The sequence below is a fragment of the Peromyscus maniculatus genome, chromosome 1, assembly GCF_049852395.1.
Source record: "Peromyscus maniculatus bairdii isolate BWxNUB_F1_BW_parent chromosome 1, HU_Pman_BW_mat_3.1, whole genome shotgun sequence".
NCBI classification, from domain to species: Eukaryota; Metazoa; Chordata; class Mammalia; order Rodentia; family Cricetidae; genus Peromyscus; species Peromyscus maniculatus.
The window spans coordinates 175,316,364-175,339,553 of NC_134852.1; the positions used below are offsets into that span (position 1 = coordinate 175,316,364).

At 42.8% G+C, this 23,190-nt stretch overlaps 1 protein-coding gene across 2 annotated transcripts in view; it reads right to left on the reverse strand.

Moving 5' to 3' along the window:
• Mamdc2 (MAM domain containing 2) overlaps positions 1–23,190 on the reverse strand; it is a 158,218-nt gene that overhangs the window by 81,898 nt on the left and 53,130 nt on the right. For both annotated transcript variants that reach the window (XM_006985376.4, XM_016003868.3), the window contains exons 3-5: positions 5,215–5,486; positions 3,549–3,633; positions 425–562 (exon numbers count right to left, since the gene is read on the reverse strand). In XM_006985376.4, coding sequence (XP_006985438.1) covers positions 425–562; positions 3,549–3,633; positions 5,215–5,486 — 495 coding nt within the window. The remainder of the gene's footprint in view (positions 1–424; positions 563–3,548; positions 3,634–5,214; positions 5,487–23,190) is intronic.

Below are 23,190 nucleotides of genomic sequence, written 5' to 3' on the forward strand. Positions count from 1 at the left end.
GTGCACTTGACCACCAGGGGGCCCTGTTGCACACTTCATGCAGAATAATCACTAGCACTGATGGTGTCCTGGGAAATTCTTAAGGACTTGCCAACCTGCTATCTATTTTTAATGAAGACCAGGATTATTCCAGCCTTGTCTTTAGAACTAAGAATACAGCCAATAGATAAGAAGTGAAAACATTCCACGGACATGTAAAAACATGCAAAAGTTATAGATGAGTTAAAACGTCTCCCTTTATGATTTCCTCAGCTACGAGCTTATGTTGGCAGTTGTCTGTCCCACAGACTGTCCTTCCTTCCTTCCTCTTCCACCGGGTCTCCCAGGGTGGTCCCCACCCTTTCTTCTGTTGACAAAAGCCAGGAGGTGGGAGTGGAAGGCAAGGTTCACACTGGGAAGAAGACTGCATTTGCGGCCAGCTCACCCTGCTCGCTCCTGAACGTGTGGTCCTCTGGGAGGATTGAGTGGGTGTTCTTCACAGTTCCTCCTCCAACAAACCAGTTCACGTTGGGGTTCCAGCGGTTCACAAAGCCACACAGATGGTTTTCTTCAAAGTCACACTCTGGAGGAAGAGGCATAGACACACATTTCACGGACCTGCAGCCACACCTGGGGATACCTACACGCTCTGCAGAGTCTGCCCTTTGTCATTCAGAGGACTCTCTTCCTCAACTGTGGGGACTTGTGGACCAGTAATTCTGAACAATGTTGGTCAAGAAGAGAGATCCAGTAGTGAACCGATGCTCTGCTTTATCATTGCCTCTCTGAACCATAGCCCTTTCTCCTATTAGCCATGTGGCTTGTTGTGGGACTCAACATCTCCCTGAGTCTGTTTCCTGATGTGTGAATTGGAGAAAACAGTCCTACCTCATCATGCTGTAGGCTTGGGCCGCTCTCAGTACAGCACCAGAGGACCAGTCACATTGCCTGTGCTTGATATAAGCTGATGATTTTTGTCAGTCTATTGAATTAATTAATTCGTCAGTGTTTTGGTCCCAGGGACCAAAATCCAGGGTCTTGCATACGTTAAGCATGTACTTTACCACTGACCTATGTTCCCAGCTCTACTACATTTTAATGTACTATTTTAGGGTTATTTCCTCAGCTCTATAGACATTTTCTGCACCACCCTTTCTGTTACCTGCTGGCCCTGTCCTCCATCTCTTTATGGTGAAAAAGATTCCAGAACTCATGTTTTCAAGATGCTAAAACTCCCTGCTTTTCTGATGTATAAAAATCTAGTCAGAATAGGTGGGACAAACACACATGGCTCATGGCCCTCCTGCAACTCCTGCCGAGAGATGAAAGATACAGAAGTAAAACCTTTGTGCTTGGGGATATTGACATGTTTGCTATAAAATTTTCCCCATTAAATTCTTTTAGTGGGAACAGGGAAGTCGTAAGCCTACTCCGGCCACTGACACCATAATCCTGCAATTACAAAATGAAGGACGATCCGCATCCTGTTCTCTGTTGCTCCATCCACCTCTTTATTGGGTTCCACCAAAGGGGGATGAAGGAAGGTGACATCAGTGCTAGTGGCCAGCTCCATCACTGCCAGGTTGCCATGGTGAGCTCTATCCCTTCACAGAAGGAAGGGCCTAGCCAGAAGCAGCCTTGGCCATAGGTCCACTGTTTCCAGGTGCTCAGAATTCCTCCTCCCTTGTCTCATTGGTTAGCCAGATAGCAGCTTGTGAGTCATGGCTGGTCCTAATTCTGGTCACAGTGCCGGCCCCTGCTGGTGTCTTTACCCTGTACAACTTTGTGGTCTCGTTGATGTTGATGGGCTTTCCTCAGATTACAGAGGTGAGGCTGATCCCCGCCCCCGGCACCCCAGTTCCCACCTTCCTGCCAGGATCCTAGCTGGTACACTGACAAATCGCAAGATTTCTTTTCAAATTTCCACAGCAGTATCTGCCAACTGATGCTCAACGTCTAGTGCCAAGGGCTGCCACAGAGTGTAATAAAAAGCAAAATCCTTCTCAGCATGCCAGGCACTCGTCTAAGCTTTTTCTATGAATTCACTTAATCCTCAACATAGCCCCTTGAGAGAGGTACTATTATTAACCCAATTTCACAGACAAGGGACCAAGGGAAGTGGGCACAGAGCTGCGGGGGGGGGGGGCAGTGACAGACTGGCAAGACTCACTTATGTGGCGTCCTTTTTGTTTCAAACAAACCAGGAGCCACCAAATTATCTGGGGAAAGGAATGAACGTTTCTTGGGTGCCCACCCTTAAATCTACCTCTTCCCAATCCTCACAGGAACCAGCTCCATGTTGCAAAGGATGACAAGGGGTGGGTGGGTGGGGAGGGGAGGGGGGCGGGGAGGTGCAGTGAGAGACCGAGCCAGCAGGTGGCGCTCCCCAGGTGCGTCTGGCTGCTTTTGTGTGCGTGTGGGCGGGGCAAGAGCTAGACTACTCGAGGGATGGAAGTTCTGTCTGTTTCCATCTTTGCCTTAGAGGTATCAGTGAAACAGAGAAGCACACCAAGGACATTAGCATAGGCTCCTTGTACCCTTGTACAGGATCATCTTTGACTCGCCACTCCCTTTAGCCCGAGTCCTCAGTCAATACCGTCAATGCTGAGGCATCTTGCAGATCTATTGACTTTTTTCTTCTGCAATGCTAACCCCGCCACCTTCTCCCCAACCCCCAGTTCAAGGTCCTCCTTCTGTAATCCCTGTAAAATCAGAGTCTCTTCCAGGAGTTTGCTAGCTCCTATGTGTCTGTATTTTCCTTGTCTCCAGCTCATGGAAATCAGCATCATCATCATCCAAAAGCCACAGCTACACACCTGTCCCCTGCTCTGGCACCTACCAGCCTCATAATTCGGTAAACCCAGGCTTCCATCCCGAGACCAGTCTCTGTAAGACACTCCCTGAGGGTTACCGACTGCTCAGCTCTGGCCTTTGCCTCTGTACGCTCAGATCCTTTCTCCTACAAGCTTTGCTCGCAAACAACCCTCTTCTCCCGGGTGCACCTCCACAGTCGCCAGCCCCTCTGTGCTCATTGTGTAAAGAGTTAATGGTCGGTGGCAGATGAGGACTAGTCAGGCACCCATGGGGGAGGGGCTGTCCTCTGGCTGCCTTCACAGCTGCCACGCAGACAGCCAGTCTTGCCCACACCAGGCAGTGTCTAACTGATCATTTTGATGACTAAGACAGCAGCAGTAGCAGAGTTATCAGGGAAGTAGGTGACATGATGGATGTCTGCTCTCCTGGCAAAGGCCACCAAAAATAGAGTTCACAGCCAGCCAGCAGTTGTTTTTATTAGAACTGGGGGAGGTTAGAGAGCATCACTGGGAGTAGAAGTGGCTGCTTCTCCAGGTTAACCCAGCCAGTTCAAACGAATGCTAATGAGCCTTTCCTCTGAAGACTGAGGATCAATGTCTCATCTTCAGGTGACCCTAGCAAAGAACAGAAGCTACTGTGCATTTTGCAAAATGCTCTACGACACACTTGGCCTTTAGGATCGATTTACTGCTTTCCGGCAGCGGATTGTAGAAAGAGATTTGCATTCCGCTGCCACGATCGCAAAATTCACTCACCAATACAGTAGCCGGCTGTCATCTTGATTTCAAAGAGGGCAATGCTGGCCGTGTTTCCTTGTCCCAGGACACCTTCTATCAAAATCTGTACAATGGATGGGGGAAAAAGGAATCAGGCATCAAAACGTACCATGTTTCCTGTCCAATATTTCAGTTCTTAGTCAGGAACTATCATTCAGTGTGATTCACTGTACACACACACACACACACACACACACACACACACACACACACACACATTGAGGACTTTGACATGAACAAAGTGTCCAACAGATGCTCAGAGTCAGCTGCCTTCCAATTCTATCCTAACTTCCACATCTTCCTGTGTTCATGGAGGCAGTAATTGGTGGTGGATGGAGACAAGAGCAGCGTTCCTGGGGAGGTATGTGCTGAATGGAACTGAGGGCAGATGATGCAGGGACAAAGAAAAAAAAAAGTGGTGCGTGTAGGGGAATCCTTGGATGAGAAGACAGGGAGCCCAAATCTGTCAGAAATCTCCACATGAGATGGGAAGGCTCAAAAGTTAATCCATAGTTTCTACTTTGATGAGAAATTGAGAATTTTACACAAAGAACAGATAAAAGCGTGACAATCCATGTGGTTGGTTTCAAGGAATGTTAGAGTTCACATCTGGCCCTGTTTCTCAAATAGCTTTTTCTTCTGTGGCTTTAGCAGGATATTTTGCAACTATGTGGGTAGATTTGGGGTCTATAACCATTGGAATATGGTGTGAAATAGGAACTCAGACTCAATGTTCCTTCCCTCAGTGTCCGTCTGATGGGGAGAGACTCCCAACAGGCTGGGCTAGGCTGAGATGCTCTGTTTTAAAGCCTTTCAAAGAAGAGGGTTGAGCCTAGGAACGGAGGGCATTAGGAATGGTGGTTCTGTTATGTCCTCAGTGACACACACACTCTCATATGTGCCCAACTCCAGCTCCCTTCCCTGTTCCACTCCACGCCCCACCTCTCACATCCTCTACCTTTCTCTCAGAGCTGACAGAACAATGAGCCTCTCTGAAAAGGGAAGGGAACATGCCTGGTAAATGACTTTCTCCTTTCAAAGTATTTTAGTGTCTCGTTTTATAATAATGCCTTGTTCAAACTTTGGAGCAAGTAACCCATTAGGAAGGTAATGCAACATATTCCACCAAAAATTTAGAAGCATGATGCAAAATTGTTGGCAACAAAAATACTCCTGAAAGTCCATTTTCACTGAAGAGGTCAACTTAAGCACCATTTAGCCTTAGTTTTTAAATAGATGCAGAAAGTTCATGAAGATGCTGTTTTAAGGGATAAACAAATACTAATTTACATTAAATTTCTGTAATGCAATTAACCTTACTGACTTACTTGTTATAAGACAGTGGTTCTCAACCTGTGGGTCACAACTCCCTGGGGGAGGATTGAATGACTATTTCACAGGGGTTGCATATCAGCTATCCTGCATATCAGCTACCTTGCATATCAGATATTTATGTGATGATTCACAACACTAGCAAAATTAGTTATGAACTAGCAACAAAATTTTATGGTGGGGGGGTCATCACAATATGAGGAACTGTATTAAAGGGTTTCATCATTAGGAAGGTTGAGAACCACTGTTGTAAGACCTCATGTAGCATAAAGCAGGTCACATGCCTCATATGGTCCTCCTAAACCCCACCTACCTTGAATTTCTTGGAGCTGTTTTGAAGATCCAGACTGGCTATGAGCCAGCTGTCTGAAGGCTCCTTAGTGGACCAAAGCAAGCGATCGAAACTTTCATCCTCAAATCTCACATAGAGGTTCAGTTGGCTGGGATCTGAGACAGATCCTGGAGGTGTGGTTATCTGGTAGACCAGGCGAAGGCAGTTCCATTCCTCAGCCTGCAAATCAGAACTCAGCAGCATGGCTTTCTCCCCTTGCTTGGCAAAAGAGGTGTCCACATAAACGTAATGGCCTGAAAGAGAGAGGAATGCAGACAAGGTATTAGTCTTCTGTTTGTAACTTGGAAAAAAGACAACAGTTTGGTCCATTCAACCTGTGGGAAGACAGATCCTGCAAATGCATTGTCTCAGCCCAACAGAACTGCCTGAATACTGGGTCTCTGGTCTCTTGTGAAATGGGCATGTCTACTCTGCACCCTGTGGGCCACATGCATCCCAGGATAAGTGTTAATGCATCCCAACACACTTGAAAAGGATATTATAGGACAATGTCAAAGACTGGACACCCTTACATGGTTTGGCCATACTGTAGCCATTTCCCCACATGACAACAGCCTGGAGCTGAGCAGTGGGCTGCTCAGGAGAGTGGAGTGCCCGGTTTTCCCAGTTTTCCATCCCTTCAACTCCTCTGAACTCCATCACTGAGGCCAAGTGTCTGATGCTTTTCCTCACCCCACACCAGGTCCACTTAGCACATTGCACAAGGCATCCTGGCCCTCACATGGCTGGGGGTGCAGGCTCAGGACACTGAATGCAGGGAGAGATATGAGCAGGCTGGCCCTGAAAGTCTCAAAATAGGATGACTTGGTGTACTCCACCATCTCCTTACACAGGTCTCCCTGGAACAAATGATTTAATTTACATTTAGCTTGTATCATTAGAATAGACTAAATTGATTTAGTTACTCAGCCTGGCTCTTGGGGCCCAGCCAGCTGAAGTGTAAGCTTTTTTTTTTTTTTTTTTTTTTTTTTTTTAAATTAAGAACTAGATTCTCTTTGCCTAGACTCTTTCCTAACCAAATATAAATAAATGGAGAGTATGTATAGAACACATTGCAGAGGACCGGGAATGCAGTGGACACAGCAGGGTCACCCGCACTCTGTCTTCCTCTTTCATCTCTTCCTCTTTCTCTTTTATCTTCCTTCTCCTTTCCCCATCCTCTCTTCTCTATTTTCCCTCCACCCTCTTCTATCACTGCCTCTATCCTGCTAATACGGACGAGCAGTATTCTGCCAGCTGGGCCTGGATATGGAATCGCGTTCCTATGGAGGATGGGGAAGGAGTGAAGCCAAGAGCACCAGCGGAAGCCTTCCCCACTGCGATGGCCACCTGGACTCCTCGCATAGTTACTCACTTGTTTATTGGTCTTTGAAGGTGGAAGGCGAAGACCTGCAAATGCCCAGAAGCTCCCACATGGGTGTCCACATTAACCCATTGCCTTCTATTGTGTGGGTCCCCACTGCACCCCTGGTTGTTTGGCCCCCTAACCAGAAAGCTCTGAGATATACATATGCTTTCCTTGATTCCTTTCGGCCCACCCTCCAACACGGATTGCCCCAAATATCCATCCCAGCTAGGATCTCTGTATCAGTAGCCAGTCCTGGCAGACCAGAAGCCGCTCAGCAAATGATCAGCCCCCATGTAGGACAGAGAATGCCATCTTGCTAGCAGGAGGACTCCAAGATCAAGCTTATCTCTAGCTGGCAGTCTTCATGTGGCAGCCACTCACAGGTGACAACAACTTTTAGAAACATTTCAGCGCCCCCCACCCAGTGTGTTAAGTCTGATCCATAAAGTTATTGTTACCACCAAGTGTTCTGTGTACAGCTCGTACTCACGTGCGAGGCATTGCACTAACTGCATGGTACCCACTCATCATTCACCATCTGTGGTGCCTACTGGCTCCCAATTATGAAGCTGAGCTCATGATACCAAGGGGTTTGCTAGTAAAGACTTGAATCACTGCAGCCACAGGGAATGTCCAAGTGCCACCCTACTTTCCCAACTCTTTGTTCAGGAAGTCTCAGTTGGCAGGTATCACAGTGGAGTGTGGATGGGATAGTGTGCTGTGGAATGTCGTTCTGTATGCTGTGAATGTATTGCTCTGATTGGTTGATAAGTAAAATGCTCATTGGCCAGTAGCCAGGCAGGAAGTATAGGCAGGGCAAGCAGAGAGGAGAATTCTGGGAAGAGGAGGGCTGAGTCAGGAGTCACCAGTCAGACACAGAGGAAGCAAGATGACAAGATAGAACTGAGAAAAGGTACCAAGCCACGTGGCTAAACATAGATAAGAGTTATGGGTTAGTTTAAGTGTAAGAGCTAGTCAGTAATAAGCCTGAGATAATGGCCAAGCAGTTATAATTAATATAAGCTTCTGAGTGATTCTTTTATAAGTAGGCCACAGAACTGTGGGGGCCTGGTGGGACCCAAGAAACAGCTGGCTACAATAGTGAGCTGGTTAGATTTTTGTCACCTTGAGACAAGCTAGAGTCATCCGAGAAGGGGGAACATCAACTGACAAAATGCCCCCATCAGTTGGTCTGTAGGAGAGCCTGTGGGGACATTTTCTTGAATGATGGGTGACGTGGTGTGGGTCCAGCCCACTTTGGGCAACATCATCCCTGGGAAGGTTGTCCTGGGATTCATAAGAAAACAAACTGAGCAAGCCAGGAGGAGCAAGGCAGTAAACAGCACTGGTCCATGGTTCCTTCCCCAGTTCCTGCCTCCAGATACCTGTCCTTCATTTCTGCCCTGACTTCCCTCAGTGATGTACCTGATCTGAAAGTTGAAAGCTGAAACAAATCCTTTCCCCCCCCAGTGGCCTTTGCTCAGGGTCTTTATGACACCAGCAGAAACCCTAACTAAGACAGATGGGGAGGCGTGGAGAGTGCTGCTTTCCTGCAGAGGTCAAGGGGTGGGAGATGGAACCTCAAAGAGAAAAGAAGAACCTTTGCATTGTGCGCAGCCAGCATTCATGACAGATCTCAGGCTCAGCTCTCCCGGACATTTCCCAGCTTCCCCGGCCTCGGCTCCCTCCTTCCCTTCCACACTCCAGAAGAGAAAGCACAAGACTTGAGGCCGAAGTTTTCAAACTTGCATCTGGAGTCATCTGGTGGGACACTTCCCCTCCAAAGAGATGGGGCTCACTCTCTAGGCACTCTTTTCTTTTTTAAAAAAACTAATCAAATGTCCATTTTAATATTCAAGACCTTTACAACAATAGCAAGCCCTATCTTTTGATGGTAGTTTTAATTTTACTGCCATAATTACATTTTGTATAGACACAAAACTATTATAGGACTGGACATACTCTTGTCACCAGATACTACTAAATTTAATAAGAAGCTGTTCCTGAGTAATGGTGACATTGAAACACCTGCTAGGGATTGAAGACATTTATTTTTTTCCCTATTTTTTTTTTAATTTTTATTGATTCTTTGTGGATTTCACATTATGCATTCCAAACCCACTTTTCTTCCCATCCCCTTGTTTCCTCCCTCAGCCCTTGCAACATCCCCCCTCCCAAAAAACCCAACAAAATTTAAAAGAAAATTAGAAAACAAAACAAAACCACAAAAAAAAGGGAGAAGAATCTCATTGTGGAAGCTGTAGTGTGGTCCATTGAGTCACACAGTTTACCCTTTAGTCCATTCATCTTTACTTGTAAGTGTTCATTACTATGAGTCATTGGTCTGTTTTGAGCCTCTGGCCTCTGCTACACTGTCGATAATGGGCTCTCTCTGGGTCTCCTCTTGGATACTCTGTTGTTGTCCAGTGTTGTGGAGACCCTGCAGTTTTGGATCTATAGGTTCATCCCCTTTTCATGCTCCAACATGTTGTAGAATATTATTTTAAGGTGTGTTACTTTTGTTTATGTTGCATTTGTTTAACTCTGTGAAGTTATGTTACTGTGCCTGTCTAAAACACCTGATGGTCTAATAAAGAACTAAACAGCCAATAGCAAGGCAGGAGAAAGGATAGGCAGGGCTGGTAGGCAGAGAGAATATATATGAGGAGAAATCTGGGAGACAGAAGAAATAGCCAGAAAAGGAGGACTTTAGGGGCCAGCCACCCAGCTACACAGCAAGCCATGGTAGAATTACAGGAGTAAGAGAATGGGAAAAGTTCCAAGGCCAAAGATAGCCAGGATAACTTAAAGTTAAGGGACGCTGGCAAGAAACAAGTCAAGCTAAGGCTGGATATTTATAATTAAGTGTAAGCCTGCATGTGTGATTTATTTGGGAGCTGGGTGGCGAGCCCATAAAAGAGTGAAAAACAAACAACAGTTTTTTTTTTTTTCATAGATGAGGTGGATGTTGGGTGAGCTAACTCTTAGCTCTGGTTCTGGGCCTGGGTGGTAGCTGGGTTGGTCAGCCTTCCAGTTTTTCCTCATCATCACTGCCCTGGTGAGCTCTCCAGCTGTTTGGCCAGCTCATCCAATGCAGCCTGTAACAAGGGGGTGGAGCCAGTTCTCTCCAGGTCCTCAGATCCAGCTCACCCACACTCACACCACCAGGACCCGCTCTACTGTTCTGCCCAGGTACTTTTTGTCTATCACAGAAAGTGCATCATAGGTTCCTATAGCATGTTTGGGAGGGAGGAGATGGTTCTAAGTAGAACTCAAATGTCAGTGAATGCGTGTAATTACATTCACAACACGTAACGATTGAGGATATCTGTAGTTTTTGGTGAGGCCTGTTAAAAAGCCTGTGTTGAACTGGGTGTGGTGATGCACACCTCTTCATTCCTGGCACATGAAGGATCAGGTAAGAGGATGACAAGTTTGAGACCAGTAAAGACTTCAGCTCAAAAAGGAAAGTCTGTTGTAGTGGATGGTGGTTAACAGAGTGGCCTACAACTGGCTGAGGTGCAGAGAATAAGAGGCTGCAGAATGCTTAGCCCTAAAAAGAACATATATACCCAACACTCCTCCCTCCCAAGGCTCAGGGACCATTGTAGGAGAAGGAGTAGAAAGAGTGCAAGAGACAGACAGGGGAGGTGGATGAGTACAAGGAAATACTATCTTCTGGATAGAGCAGGACCGCTCTACGTAAGATCTCCCAGCAGTTGCAATATCATGCCCAAGACCCGTGAAAGCCTAAACTAAAGCAAATTCCAGTATGGAGCCAGGAGTCGAGTACACAGCCCTACTCCTAATCATAGAGTGGTCAGTAATTATAGTAGCCGCAGGGAGAGGGAGAGATAGTTTTCTCCAGTAGTGTAGCCCTTGGTAAGTCTATCGCTCTCCTATGGAAGACTCCCCCCATCTGTCTAGATATTCTTTCTCACTTTGGAATTCCCTGTAAGCATATGCTAATGATTGCTTGTTAAGAGCCTTTGAAGCTTACGCTATGTAAGATGCATTATTCAAATACCTTGATATTATACTGTATAATAAAAGTTGGTGCTATTTATTGAGTGATTTTTTTGACATCTCATCCATAAATATTGACTATTCCAAAATGTTGAGATTCCACATTTACATTTCAGACCTCAAATTCAGCTCTGGGTCACTCTGTGTGAATATGCCTACTAGTTGTTCTCAGGTTTATCTACCCAGCAGAGCAATGCATTTTCCTAGGTTAATTAACTAACTCAAATGTTCTTACCTTAACTAGCACTGCCCAGTCCAAGATCACTGCTCTGAATCATCGAGTTCACTTTTCTTACCCAGTCTGGAGTCTCTGTAAACCCAGAGCCCCCTGGAGCCATTCCTAGCCAGTCTGAGTCCTCACTTGGATTGAAGCTGCTTGTAACCCCTACTTGGGGTTTCAGAGAAACACTGTATTTTGTGGTCATGTCACAGCTAAATTAAACTAGAAGGAACATGATATATTTAGAGGAAATTTGTGAAATCAAATATAGAATGAGCAAGAGACGGCTGCAAAGCAACTTCTCTGTACTCTAACTAGTAAAATCCCTGTAAGGCTTACTTTATTAAAGTGAAACATACCACAGAGTGAAACAGCACCCGCAATTTATTCCACACTGGTTAAACTGACATTAGAAATCTAAGGTTACAAAGAATTCACTCGTCATAGACTCTACCCTCTAATACAATTCAGTGGTTTTCAGTGTATTCCCGAAGTTGCACAACAATCTCATTGTTATGTGATTCTAGAACATTTGTACCACTCAAACCAAACTTCTAAACTCTTCCACAGGTTCTTCACCTTCTTCTCACCAGCCTCTGGAGACCACGATTTATATGATTTGCCTGTTCTGGGAATAGCTTCTAAGTAGAGTCTTATAGTATGCTTATGGCTGGCTTCTTCCTTTAGATGTCATCGAAGTTCACCTGTGTTGGAATTCTATTCCTTCTTAACATGAAGTCCTGTTTTGCATCCTGTAGTCACCAGCTGCCTGATGTTTGGGCTACTCTATCTTTTGGCTCTGATGATCAGGAATGCTATTATGAGCAAGCATGTGAGTTTTCAGGAGATGAACATTCAAGTCTCTCTCACTGATGAGACCATTATTCCCTGCTCGTCAGCTCATATGGTAACTCTATGTTTAGCTTTGGAGGAACTGCCAGAAATTCTCACGTGGCTGCACTGTTTGCATCCCATCCACAATGTGTGGGTCCTAATTTTCGTCTATGGATTGAACTATCTATGCCTGCTATTGTCCATCTTTTTTATTAGACATCCTGGTAAATATAAAGTGGTGTCTAAGTATGCCTTTGTCTTGTGTTAGTCTAAGGATTTATGATGTGGCACACCTTTTCTGTGTTTATTGGCCATTTGTATGCCTTCTTTGCAAACAAATATATCCAAGTCCCCTTTCTCTTGAAAAACTGGGTTATTTGTCATTTATTATTGAGTTGTAAGTCCTTTAGTTGTTCTAGAGAGAGGGAAGTTTGTACTGCATTCTTACTTTCTTTGGGTTCTGAGCAGGGCAAGGTATTTTATTCAGGTAGCAGACCAGCTGCAAATGTTCAGTGTTGCTGTGCGAATAACCTTCTCTCACTTCCTTTTTAAAAACAAACAAACAAACAAATTATTCCTTTGATGTTAAATCCAACACCTGTGCCCTCTACAGCAGGAGGCTCCTCCTACTTGTCCATCCTCAGCAGTTCCTCACCTCCCAGCTGATTCCCACCTAGTGTCATCCAAAGACAAGCCCAGTCTACTCCTGAGAGATTCTGCCTAAAATCTTGTAAGCCAGCCTTGACAGTAATGCTGTCAGTAATATGTCTCTCTTGCTGAGTTCTTAGGATTCTTCATATATAAGACAAAGGAATTTCCTTGTATTTATTTTTTAATTTTTAAAAAACATTTTAAATTAAAATATAATTACATTACTTCTCTCCTCTTTCCTTTATTTACCCCCTCACATGTCCTCTCCCTCCACCCTTCTTATTCCCCTCCACTCTCAAACTGATAGCCTCTTTTTCTCTGATTACTATTATTTCATATATATATGTATATATATATACACACACATATATATTCATAAACATAAAAATGCAACCTGCAGAGTCCATTTCTGTTGTTGGCATGCATAGTCATGTTTGCTTGTTTTTTGTTAGTTTCCTCCACAAGGCTACAGTCTAGCCCCTGAATTCAGACTAGGATATTCTTCCCTGATTTCATGGTTTCTTTTCTCCCTGGATCACACCCTACCTAAGGGAAGGTATAGAGTAGTCAAATGGAGCTGGTATGTCAGCCAGATGGTTCAGATTCTAGTCGCACTATTTAGAAACTGTCATTTTGGGCAAGTTAATTATAGTATTTGAGATTCACTTTCTCCACTGGTAAAATGGGGATGCTAAATCACTGATTTTGTAGCATTTTAAAGAAGATTAAATAAGACCATATAGTATGGTAATTGGCATATAGCCAAGATCTACATAAATGTTAGCGCTTATATTTCCAGTTACCCAGTCAGTATGATTTTTGGATGCCTAACAACCTCTTTGTCACCTTATGCCAGAACTCTCAGATACTAACTACTCTTCTGCTGCTGCTGTGATGGCCCTGCCCTTGATACCAACTTCTGCCACTACACAGAAGACTCTACCCTTTGCAGCTAGATCCCTTCAACTTAGTGCTTCTCTGCTACTGTGTAGACAGCCCTTTCTCATCTCTAACTCCTCCCCATCTGCTCATCCCATTGCCCAATTGTGCTATGCCTCAGTCATCTCTGGAGCCAACAGCTGATCAAAGCATTCTGGACAACAATGCTTTCAAACCACATAGCAAACATTCCTCTCTACAAAGAACCAGAATCCTATTGCAGAAATGGGCTCCTCCACAGGTGTGTATCCTGATTTTCTACAAGCCATAAACTTACATTTGAAAGATCCATGATTATTTTGGTGTATCAAAGGTTTATCAAGAAGGCAAATTTATGGATATGTATAGAAACTTTAGTAGGTAAGGATCCTCAGAGATAGTTAACCATATGGAGATGGTGTAGAGTAGTTAAGGGCATGTACTTCTCTTTTAGTGGGCCTAAGTTCTGTTCCCAGTACTCATGTTGGGCAGCTCACAGCTGCCTGTGGCTCCAATTTCAGGAGATCTGATGCCCCTGGCTGCCTTGGGCACCTGCAATCATTTGTACATATCCCTACATACATAACTAAAAATAAACAGTTGATGTTGTTATCTGAAAATAATTGGGATAGCACTCTTCAAATGTTAAAGGAATTCTAGTAAACACTTGAAATTTTTAATATTCAATTTTCTCAACCGGATTCATAATCACCAATAAATCTACTGATTACTTCTAGAAAAAATATTGTTTGAAAGTATCTAGCACAAATACCTGTCACTTTTATATTCTCTCCTGTTGAAGTTCCTAATGGTCCTGAATACTGTCATTACTTTTAAAAAAATTATAATATTAATCATAGGAAAATGAGAATAGCTTTTAAGAATTCCTAAATTATCTGTTAAGAAACAGATTCAGCTGAGCATGTGGCAGATGTCAGCTGCTCAGGAGACAGAAGCAACGGAACCCAAGTTCAAGGCCAGCTGTAGGAAGTTCAATAGTAAAATGATTTCACAACATGCACACATAAAGTCCTGTGCTCAATCCCCAGTATGAAAGGGGGGAGGGAACTGATATTTGTTCCTGGCAGATTCTTCATACATACTATTGTATCTTATTCCTACCAGATCATCCTATGAGGTAGAACCAGAGATTCACAAAAGTTAACTCACCAACTCAAGATCACAGCTAGAAATACAAGACATGGCTCACAGTGCATGCCCCTCCCCTGTACCATGCTGTCCTCAAATATTTTTTCTCTGCCACCTTTGTTAACTGATTTTTTTCACAATTGTATTCATATTCCTACAAGAAGAAAAGAGTATCTTTTATCACAGTGATTTATATCCTCAGCAGGAAGTAGGTATTTCTGTTGTGAGCACAATTTTATTCTTTTTCTTTATAGTAGTATTCTCAGGGAGCAGATGCTCCCATGTGGGAGGGTTTTAGACCTCTCCAGAAGTATCATTCCTGCTGGGGATGCAAGCATGAGATTTTACCACATTGCCTCTAACACTGAAGGTTCTCAACACATCAAGGCTTCTAACATTAACATCTTACAGCTGATCTATAGTAGTGCACAGTGTTATATAGTTGATCTACACTGTAGATTGCTATGTCTTATATTGACCTACAGTAATGTACCTTCCTCATGCTGGAAAGATGTTGACAAATCATTAACTCACTGGATACTGTAGCATGAATCTTAAAGAGTCTTATTAATAAAAGCAAACCCAAGGCCAGTTATTGGGGGTGAATGCTGGAAGATCAGAGAAGCAGAACAAGCCACAGCCACTTCACCTTGCTAATTCCTCAGCTGATCCTGTTTCCTCAGACTGGATACTTCTCAGCTGAACTGTGCTGCTCAAAAGCCTAAAAGCTTAACCAGCCTAGTTCCTGGTTTTCATGCCTTATATACTTTTCTGCTTTCTGCCATTACTTCCTGGGATTAAAGGCATGTGTCACCATGCCTGGCTGTTTCCAGTGTGGCTTTTAACTCTCAGAAGGCTAGGATTAAAGGTGTGAGCGCCACCATTTTCTGGCCTCTATATCTAGTGTCTGTTCTCTGACCCCAGATAAGTTTATTAGAGTGCACAATATATTGGAAAACACAATATCACCACATTTAACCAAAGATTTTTCCAGCTGCATTTTGGTTGTCAGAGACAGTCTTAAGTCTCTAGTTCTAAAGCCCTCCCCATCTCAAATATCCCTGTAAACAGTGCTGGGAGTGTGGCAGCAAGGGCAGGAAGGGTTACAGAGCCACTCTAGAAAAAAAAAAAACATGCATGGCAGCATCCCCAAGTTTTAGCCTGTTGTACAAGGCTGATATATTTACTCCCGACACTGAGGAGAAGGCATCAGAACAAGTCTTTGGTGTTCACACAAAGGATGTGGACTCTTAGCTGCTGGACAACACATTGCTCCATGCTATCTGATTAAAAATCAACCCACTAGGCCGCCAGGTCCCTGTTGGATAGCAAGGGTCACTCCATCGGGCTTTTCCAAGGCTTTACAACCCTTCCCGGTATATTTTCAATGGGAATGGCTTCTCTGTTCTCCTGCTGCCATCTGAGGTCCTTAATAACGATACATGTCGCAGAGACTTCTCATTCTGAGTCGGTAAAAGTACACGAACCCCTTCTGCTCCATATTTATTTTTGTGCAGAGAATGTGATTTAAGAGGTATTAACTTAGACCCAACTCTCCAGGGAAATCAACATTCTGAGGATGTTGGTTTGCACTGCCTCTTTATAGGCAGCCCACTCCTAAAGTGTAATGGGCAAAGTGGTCTATAATTGAGAAGGTGTGACCAAACTTTGCAGCTCTATTTGGGTCCCCATTGCTAAGAAACTCATCCCAGAACAAAGTCTAGCAGAGCAAAGTTTTCTCATGTGGGGAATTTCAAATACAGTTTTGCATCAAGAAAAAAAAAGGGAACCTGTATCTAAAGAGCAAAACAAAATTACAGTGTCCACATTTCCTTTTTAACTCAACACACAGGGCTACAGCAGGGTATACCCTCTCTGGGCATAGAAATGGACTGTGCAGTGGTCATCAACACCTCATTAAACTCTAATCTTGACAGAGGTACCATGAATAGTTAGGCAATGTGCAACTTTAACTGTGCAATGTGCAACTTTAATCATGATCTTGTACACGTCTCTTTCCAGGCAGTCTTTGCTAACCTCCACCTTCATTATTGGATGTCTCTTCTAAGTTCTTTTAGCACCCATTACATCCATTTCTATTTGCCTGTTTCCTTATTTACCATCCTCATTAGGGCTTTCCACAGTTAAGCGTACACAGCATATCTGCTTGGCTCTTAGCAGGTTTGAATTCTCTATTTTTAAATTAGTGAGTAAACTCCTTCCTGACAGTAGGTTTTCTTCATTATTATTTTTTTATATAAAGACACATTAAAAATCCCTTTCACTATGGAGATTTCTCATTAGTTACAAATTTCTTAATAATTCCTCACTTACTGTTATTCCTGAATTTCACTCCAGGAAATATGACATTTGATGGAAGCTAGTGTCTTCACCTGTGACTCATGCCACACTTAACTACTTTTACATACGCCCCTATTGTTAGTATTTTCTGAAACCCCACTACATAGAGATAGGCAAAGAAGTGTAAAACGGGACAATTCTTTGCCTTGCTGGAATGTAGAGCTTGTGGGAAGCATTCAGAAGGCCGTTCACCATGTGACATTCCAGATTAAAGAGAGCAATAGTTTTATCAAACTCCCAATTTGGAGGCATTACAAAACACAGAGGTCAGCACTCCCCGGGGCAGGGACAGGCCAGCACTGCACAGCTGTCTCCAAGGATATTGTCGTTGCCCTGACATCAGGGAAACTTCTCATTGTAGCTAACGCTGCAGAAGTTGTGTCAAAAGATTACAAAATATTATGAGTGCTTAAGGAGATCGCCAGCAGCAATCTCCAATGTAAACAGTGGCCAACCCTGGAAACTGACACCCAGATGTCTGTCTGCACTTTTCTTTAGGGCTGTGCAGGGTGTGGTTTAAACCCTGCTGACCCCAGTGGCAGTTCTGGAAGAGAAGTTTACCTTAGCAACTACCAACAGGAAACCAAGTGATGAACCCGCAGGGAAAGGTCATGAGGCTGTTGGAAAGGGAACACAGCTTTACAAAGCTTGGGCAAGTAAAAAAGGCCTCCACTGGATGAGAGTGTTTGCACACTTAGACACCAGCTCTTGGAAGAGTTTCTAGAAGATACTCTTTGGAAATATTGACATGCTGCTCTATTTAACATAAAAGAGCTGGGCCTGGTGTCACATCCCTCTAATCCCAGCAGCGGGGAGACGGAGTCAGGGAGATCATCAGTTCAAGGTCAGCCTGAGCTCTCTAGAGGGACCCTGCCTTGAAAACAAAACAATGAAATAAAGAAAAACAAAATAAATGTGAATAGCAATGATGTCAAGCACAGTGGGTAACTGGACTCACTGCCAGTCTCACAAGTGTGTTGGGAAGGGAAAAGGCATCCTGTCTCTGTGAAAAATGTGTTCTTTATTAAGATAGGAGATGGATGGATAGATAGATAGATAGATTATAGATAGACAGATAGATATAGATAGACAGATTATAGATAGATAGATAGATAGATAGATAGATAGATAGATAGATAGATAGATAGATAGACAGACAGATAGACAATAAGATAGATTGCCTAATAACAATGACAGAGAGTGCAGTTAAGTGTTTTTGGTCATGAATTAGGCAAGACATTTTGTCAAGTGAAGTTATGCACATTTCAGCTTCATTTAGACCAGAAGAAAATGGACATGCCTGTGAAGACTTCACTGTGGCATGCACAAACGAATATATCTGAACATATATATGTATATGCATGTGGATATTGACACATATATGGATATTAAAACATTTACCATTTCTCATTTCAAATTCTGCATCATGTGTATTATAAAGAATAAGATGAAGAAGGAACAAGAATACTCTATTTAAAAAGTAAACAGAGGTCAGCACATTTCTTCTTGCTGTACTGTATAGAAGATGGAAGGCAGGATCTACAGAGCCTGGAGATGGGTCAGTGGGTAAAACACTTGTCCGTAAGCATGGAGACCTGGATTCAAATTCCTGGAACCATGTATAAGCTGGGAACAGAAGTACATGTCTGTAATATGGTGCTCCTACAGTGACATGCAAGACAGGAGAATGCCGGAAACGTTGCCTGCCAGCTAGCCTGATCTATACAATGGGAAATAAAAACAACAAAGAAACCTTGTATGAAACCTGAGCTTGTCCCTCTGACTTCTACAAATGTGCAGTGGAACCTGTGCAAGTTAACATGAATACACACACATGTCCACAAACAAGCAAACACATCATACACATACCCAAGAAGATATGATGTTCAATGATAGAAACACAATATTAGAAAGAGAAATGAAAGAAACCCTGCAATGTCTGATAAATGAGCATTTTGACCTACAATTGTCATTTTTAAAACTTTTTAAAAGCACAAGCAAATGCAGTAGTTCATTTGTTAACAGAGCAAAGACAATCATCTAGATGACCATGTGGGGCAAACAGTTTTATACAGACCTTCAATTACCCACCGATTCTGTTTCCTCCCAAGCCCCTGGAATAGGATGTCTGAACCTGTTGGTGGTTTGGCAACCTCTTAGATAATTCAGACCTTCTCAAAACTAGAAGTTTAACACTGAATCTTGTACCTGGCTCCTGCTTTCTAATTGGCACAGTTTGCTGAGTATTTGGTTGAGGACAGACACTCCTGCTCCGTGTAAGCCCTCCCTTATGGAACAGTCTGGATTCACCAGCTTTCAACCCCACGCACATCAGCACTACTGAAGGAGACATGTTCTGCAGGACACACAAACACTTTCTAGGTGATTCTGAAGTGGCACAGCGGGAGAGGTGTTCAACTATACCATGCATTCAGATATGGTCGACTGTACCTGTTTCATTCACCTCTAGCTTCAAGGTGTGGCACACAGTAGGTGTTTGATAAGCATGTGATAAATTAATTAAACTGCAGACCCCTTTACACATTTCAGTACAAAGGAAACAAACAATGAAAAATGAAGTTCTTGCTATATTTCATATGGTATATTACATGTTTTAGAAACATTGCTTGCTTTTTATGGAGAGAAGTATGTGTGTATCTGTATCTAAGACTTCTAAGAAACCAAAATAGAAGTAGAAAAAAATCAGGTTCCAGTGAGTGGCTTAAATTTTGATACCAACACACTGACAGAAACATGTTCTGACTTAGTTTTAGAGACTTTAAAGTATTGACAGATCACTGGAGCTGGCTTGAGCCTCCCATCAACTCCATGAAGAAGCTGGACACTTTTGTTCCTCATTTGACAGATTGCAGAAGCCTGCCTTGGACACTGTACTCTGCCTAATGAGCAATGGGACCCAGATTCACTCAGATGGCCAGACAGAGCTTTGGAACTCTTGACTTGTGTTCTAAATATTGCATGGCACATACCGACCTTAAGAAATTTTGTCGTTTATTTGCAATTCAGATTTAACAGAGCATCCTGCAACCCTTGGTCCCAGTCTGATTCTTTTTCTGGAAAAAGCCAAGACACTGTGTGTGTGTGTGTGTGTGTGTGTGTGTGTGTGTGTGTGTGTGTGTGTGTGAACACACATATTTGCATTGTACCTGTGTGTAAAGAATGATAGGAGTGGTATCTCCCAGGGTTCCAGGACCACACTATATGGATTCAATGGCTTATTATTTTTTTAAATTAATACAAAAAGGTGCACAATTTAAAAATATAAGACAACTAACTAGACCTCTTATCCTAAAAATTTGGGACATTATGTCAGAGGTGCTTTATTTATATAAAAACACATAGAATCTTTGTAGTGATTTGAATGACAATATCGCCCCCCATAGGCTCAGATGTTTGAGTGCTCGCTTTCCATTTAATGGAGCTGTTTGTGTAGTTTTAGGAGACATGGCCTTGTGGAGGAAGTATGTCACTGGAGGCAAGCTTTGGGTGTCTAAAAGAAATGGTTTCCACCATGTCTAGTTGCTCTCTCTGCTTCCTGATTTCAGTTCAAGATGTGAGCCCTGAGCTCTCTCCTCCTGCCAGTGCCTTCACACTGCCATCATGAGCATAACCATCCAGAACATAAACCCAAGTGCTTTCTTCTGTCAGTTGCCTTGCCCAAGGTGTTCTTCACAACAACAGAAAAATAGTTAATACAACTATAGATTTAGATATCAATTTTGAATTTTCATATAAGTGGTCAAAACACCCTTTTCTGTGCCATTTTTCTTTGAACATACTTTAGAGATTTCATTTATTTATTTATTTGTTTATTTATTTATTATTTATCTATCTTCTATAAATCTAACTATTTACAGTCTTTGCTTCAGATCAAATCCAGACACATTCTTTCTATCTCCTGGGCCTGCCTCAGCTTGGTCCAAGGCTGTACCAGAAGACCTATACCCTAAGGCCTCATCACAGAGAGCTAGAAAGGGGAGGAGAAAGGGTCACACGTTCAGTTTATTTGATCTGGCAGCACCAAAGTGACTCGCAAGTCTAAAATGTCAACAGAAGGAATTGTCACAGAATCGAGGGATGATGTGTCTAGCTCTTCCATGGAACTCTATCCCTAATTTATACACACACACACACACACACACACACACACACACACACACACACACACATATATCCCACATAGCTTTCTCTCTGATTAGAAGCATCATATTTAACTAATTGTTGCCCTAGTGGTGAACATATCCCCCTATCATTTGTGTTTAAGAGCAATATGGTGATAATCTATTTATAACTAAGTACAGACTTGAAGTATGTACAGCTATGGGAGAAAGCTCTAGAATGGCATTGCAGAATTAAAGAAAATAGAGATTTTTTTTAACTTTAGTTAAGTGGTACCAAATGTTCCTTCTTGAAGTTGTATCAATTTTTTTTCTAATGAAAATACAAGGAATATTTCTTCTATCCAAATCAATTTTAGTGTGGTGATATATTGTGTACCCCAATAAAGCTTATCTAGGAATCAGAGGATAGAGCCAGCCATTAAATTAGACATAGGTGTCAGGCAGTGGTAGCACACATCTTTAATCCTATCACTCTGGAGGCAGAGATACATCTGGATCTCTGTAAGTTCAAGGATACACTGGGCTACATGAGAGACACAGAACCAGGCAGCGGTGACAGACACCTTTAATCCCAGGAAGTAATATGTCAGGACACAGAAAGGTATATAAGGCATGAGGAAACAGGAACTCACTCTCTTAAGGCTGAGGATTTCATAGAGGTGAGCTAGTAGTTGGCTGTTCTGCTTCTCTGATCTTCTAGCTTTCACTCCAATATCTGGCTCTGGGTTTTTTTTAAATTACAAGACCTTTTAAGATTCATGTTACATTTTAGCATTCATCAGAATGATGGAGATTTGTCCAATAGATCAAAATGGTATTTTATGGAAGGTATCAGGGGCCTTTTTTTTCTATGTGGAGCAGAACATTTTTTATAGGTATAAAAGCCATTGATAATTGACATTCCCATTGTGTGGTGTTTTTAACCTATTTTGCCATTGGGTAGTAAATCCTTCAGTATTATTTACAGAAATTTTTATTAAGGAAATTCCTCTAATATTTCTTATGGGTGTTATAATGATCTCCATTTCATCATTTTTCCAAATCAATGCTGTTTGTAATTTCCTGGATTCTCCTGCCAATCCCTAAAGGATATAAACCAAATGGTCACACAGCCTTTTAGAATACAAAGATAATTTTCTAAGATGCAAAAATCCAAATGCATATAAAGTCTGGGCTCCTGTAATGAATTAATATGATGGGGGTGCTTGCCTGCAGAACTGAATCAAGTAGAAAGTTTCGTTTTCCTAGATGTCATGACTTGGATCATAACATGACCTCACAGGGATGTATATGAATATTTAGTACAATGCATGTATCCAGTACAGTACTTGGTAGCATGTATGTTCTCAACAAAACAGGGATTTAGATTTCATGTCTGTCAAGTTATACTACTACTCTACCAATCTATTTTATTGAGTTTCCTGCAGTTCTATACTACCTCAAGATCTTGCCATCTTTCAGTACCATGGTATGATTGCTATTTCATGTCTCTTTCTAACTGTACTCATTCAAGGATGGAATGTGACCCAAGCTTGGCTAGTCAGATTCTCAAACTATTTTGCTGCAGTGACTGGCCCTGTGATAAAAATCACATGACCAACTCAGACAAGTGAGGCTTGTGGGAAGAAATTTTTTGTTTCTAGGAGATTGCAGCTTTCTTTCTATGATAGCTATCAGCTCTAGGAAGGTTGGCTGCCTCCACCTGCTGGAGTCCATGAGGAAGGTGCCCCAAGGATGAAAAGAGCACAACAGAAGACAAGGATGAGAGACATAGAGACGGACTCAAACCAGATAACATTTTAATCTCCTACATGAACTCAAAGCCAGATCCTGCCATGCTTTTGATTGATGTTAAATGATAAAGTCTTCACTTAGTTTACACCACTTTGAGCTAGAGACATTTCTATTTGGGGAAAAAAAAGAACTTTGCTAACACAGAACTCTGCACAATGCAGGCCTCAACTACAGGAAATGGGACGAGAACAGCCAGCTGCTGTGGACTGGGCTGTGGAAGATGGTCCTGAGCCCAGACCTGTGGTGGTATTGTGTTCCCCAAAATATTGTGTACTCTAATAAATTTATCTGGGGTCAGAGAACAGACAGCCACTAGATACAAAGGCTAGAAAATGGTGGCACTCACACCTTTAATCCTAGCATTCCAGAGATAGAAATCCCTCTGGATCTCTGTGAGTTCAAGGCCACATTGGAAATAGCCAAGCATGGTGACACACGCCTTTAATCTCAGAAAGCCAGCCTTTAATCCCAGGGAGTGGTGGTAGAAAGCAGAA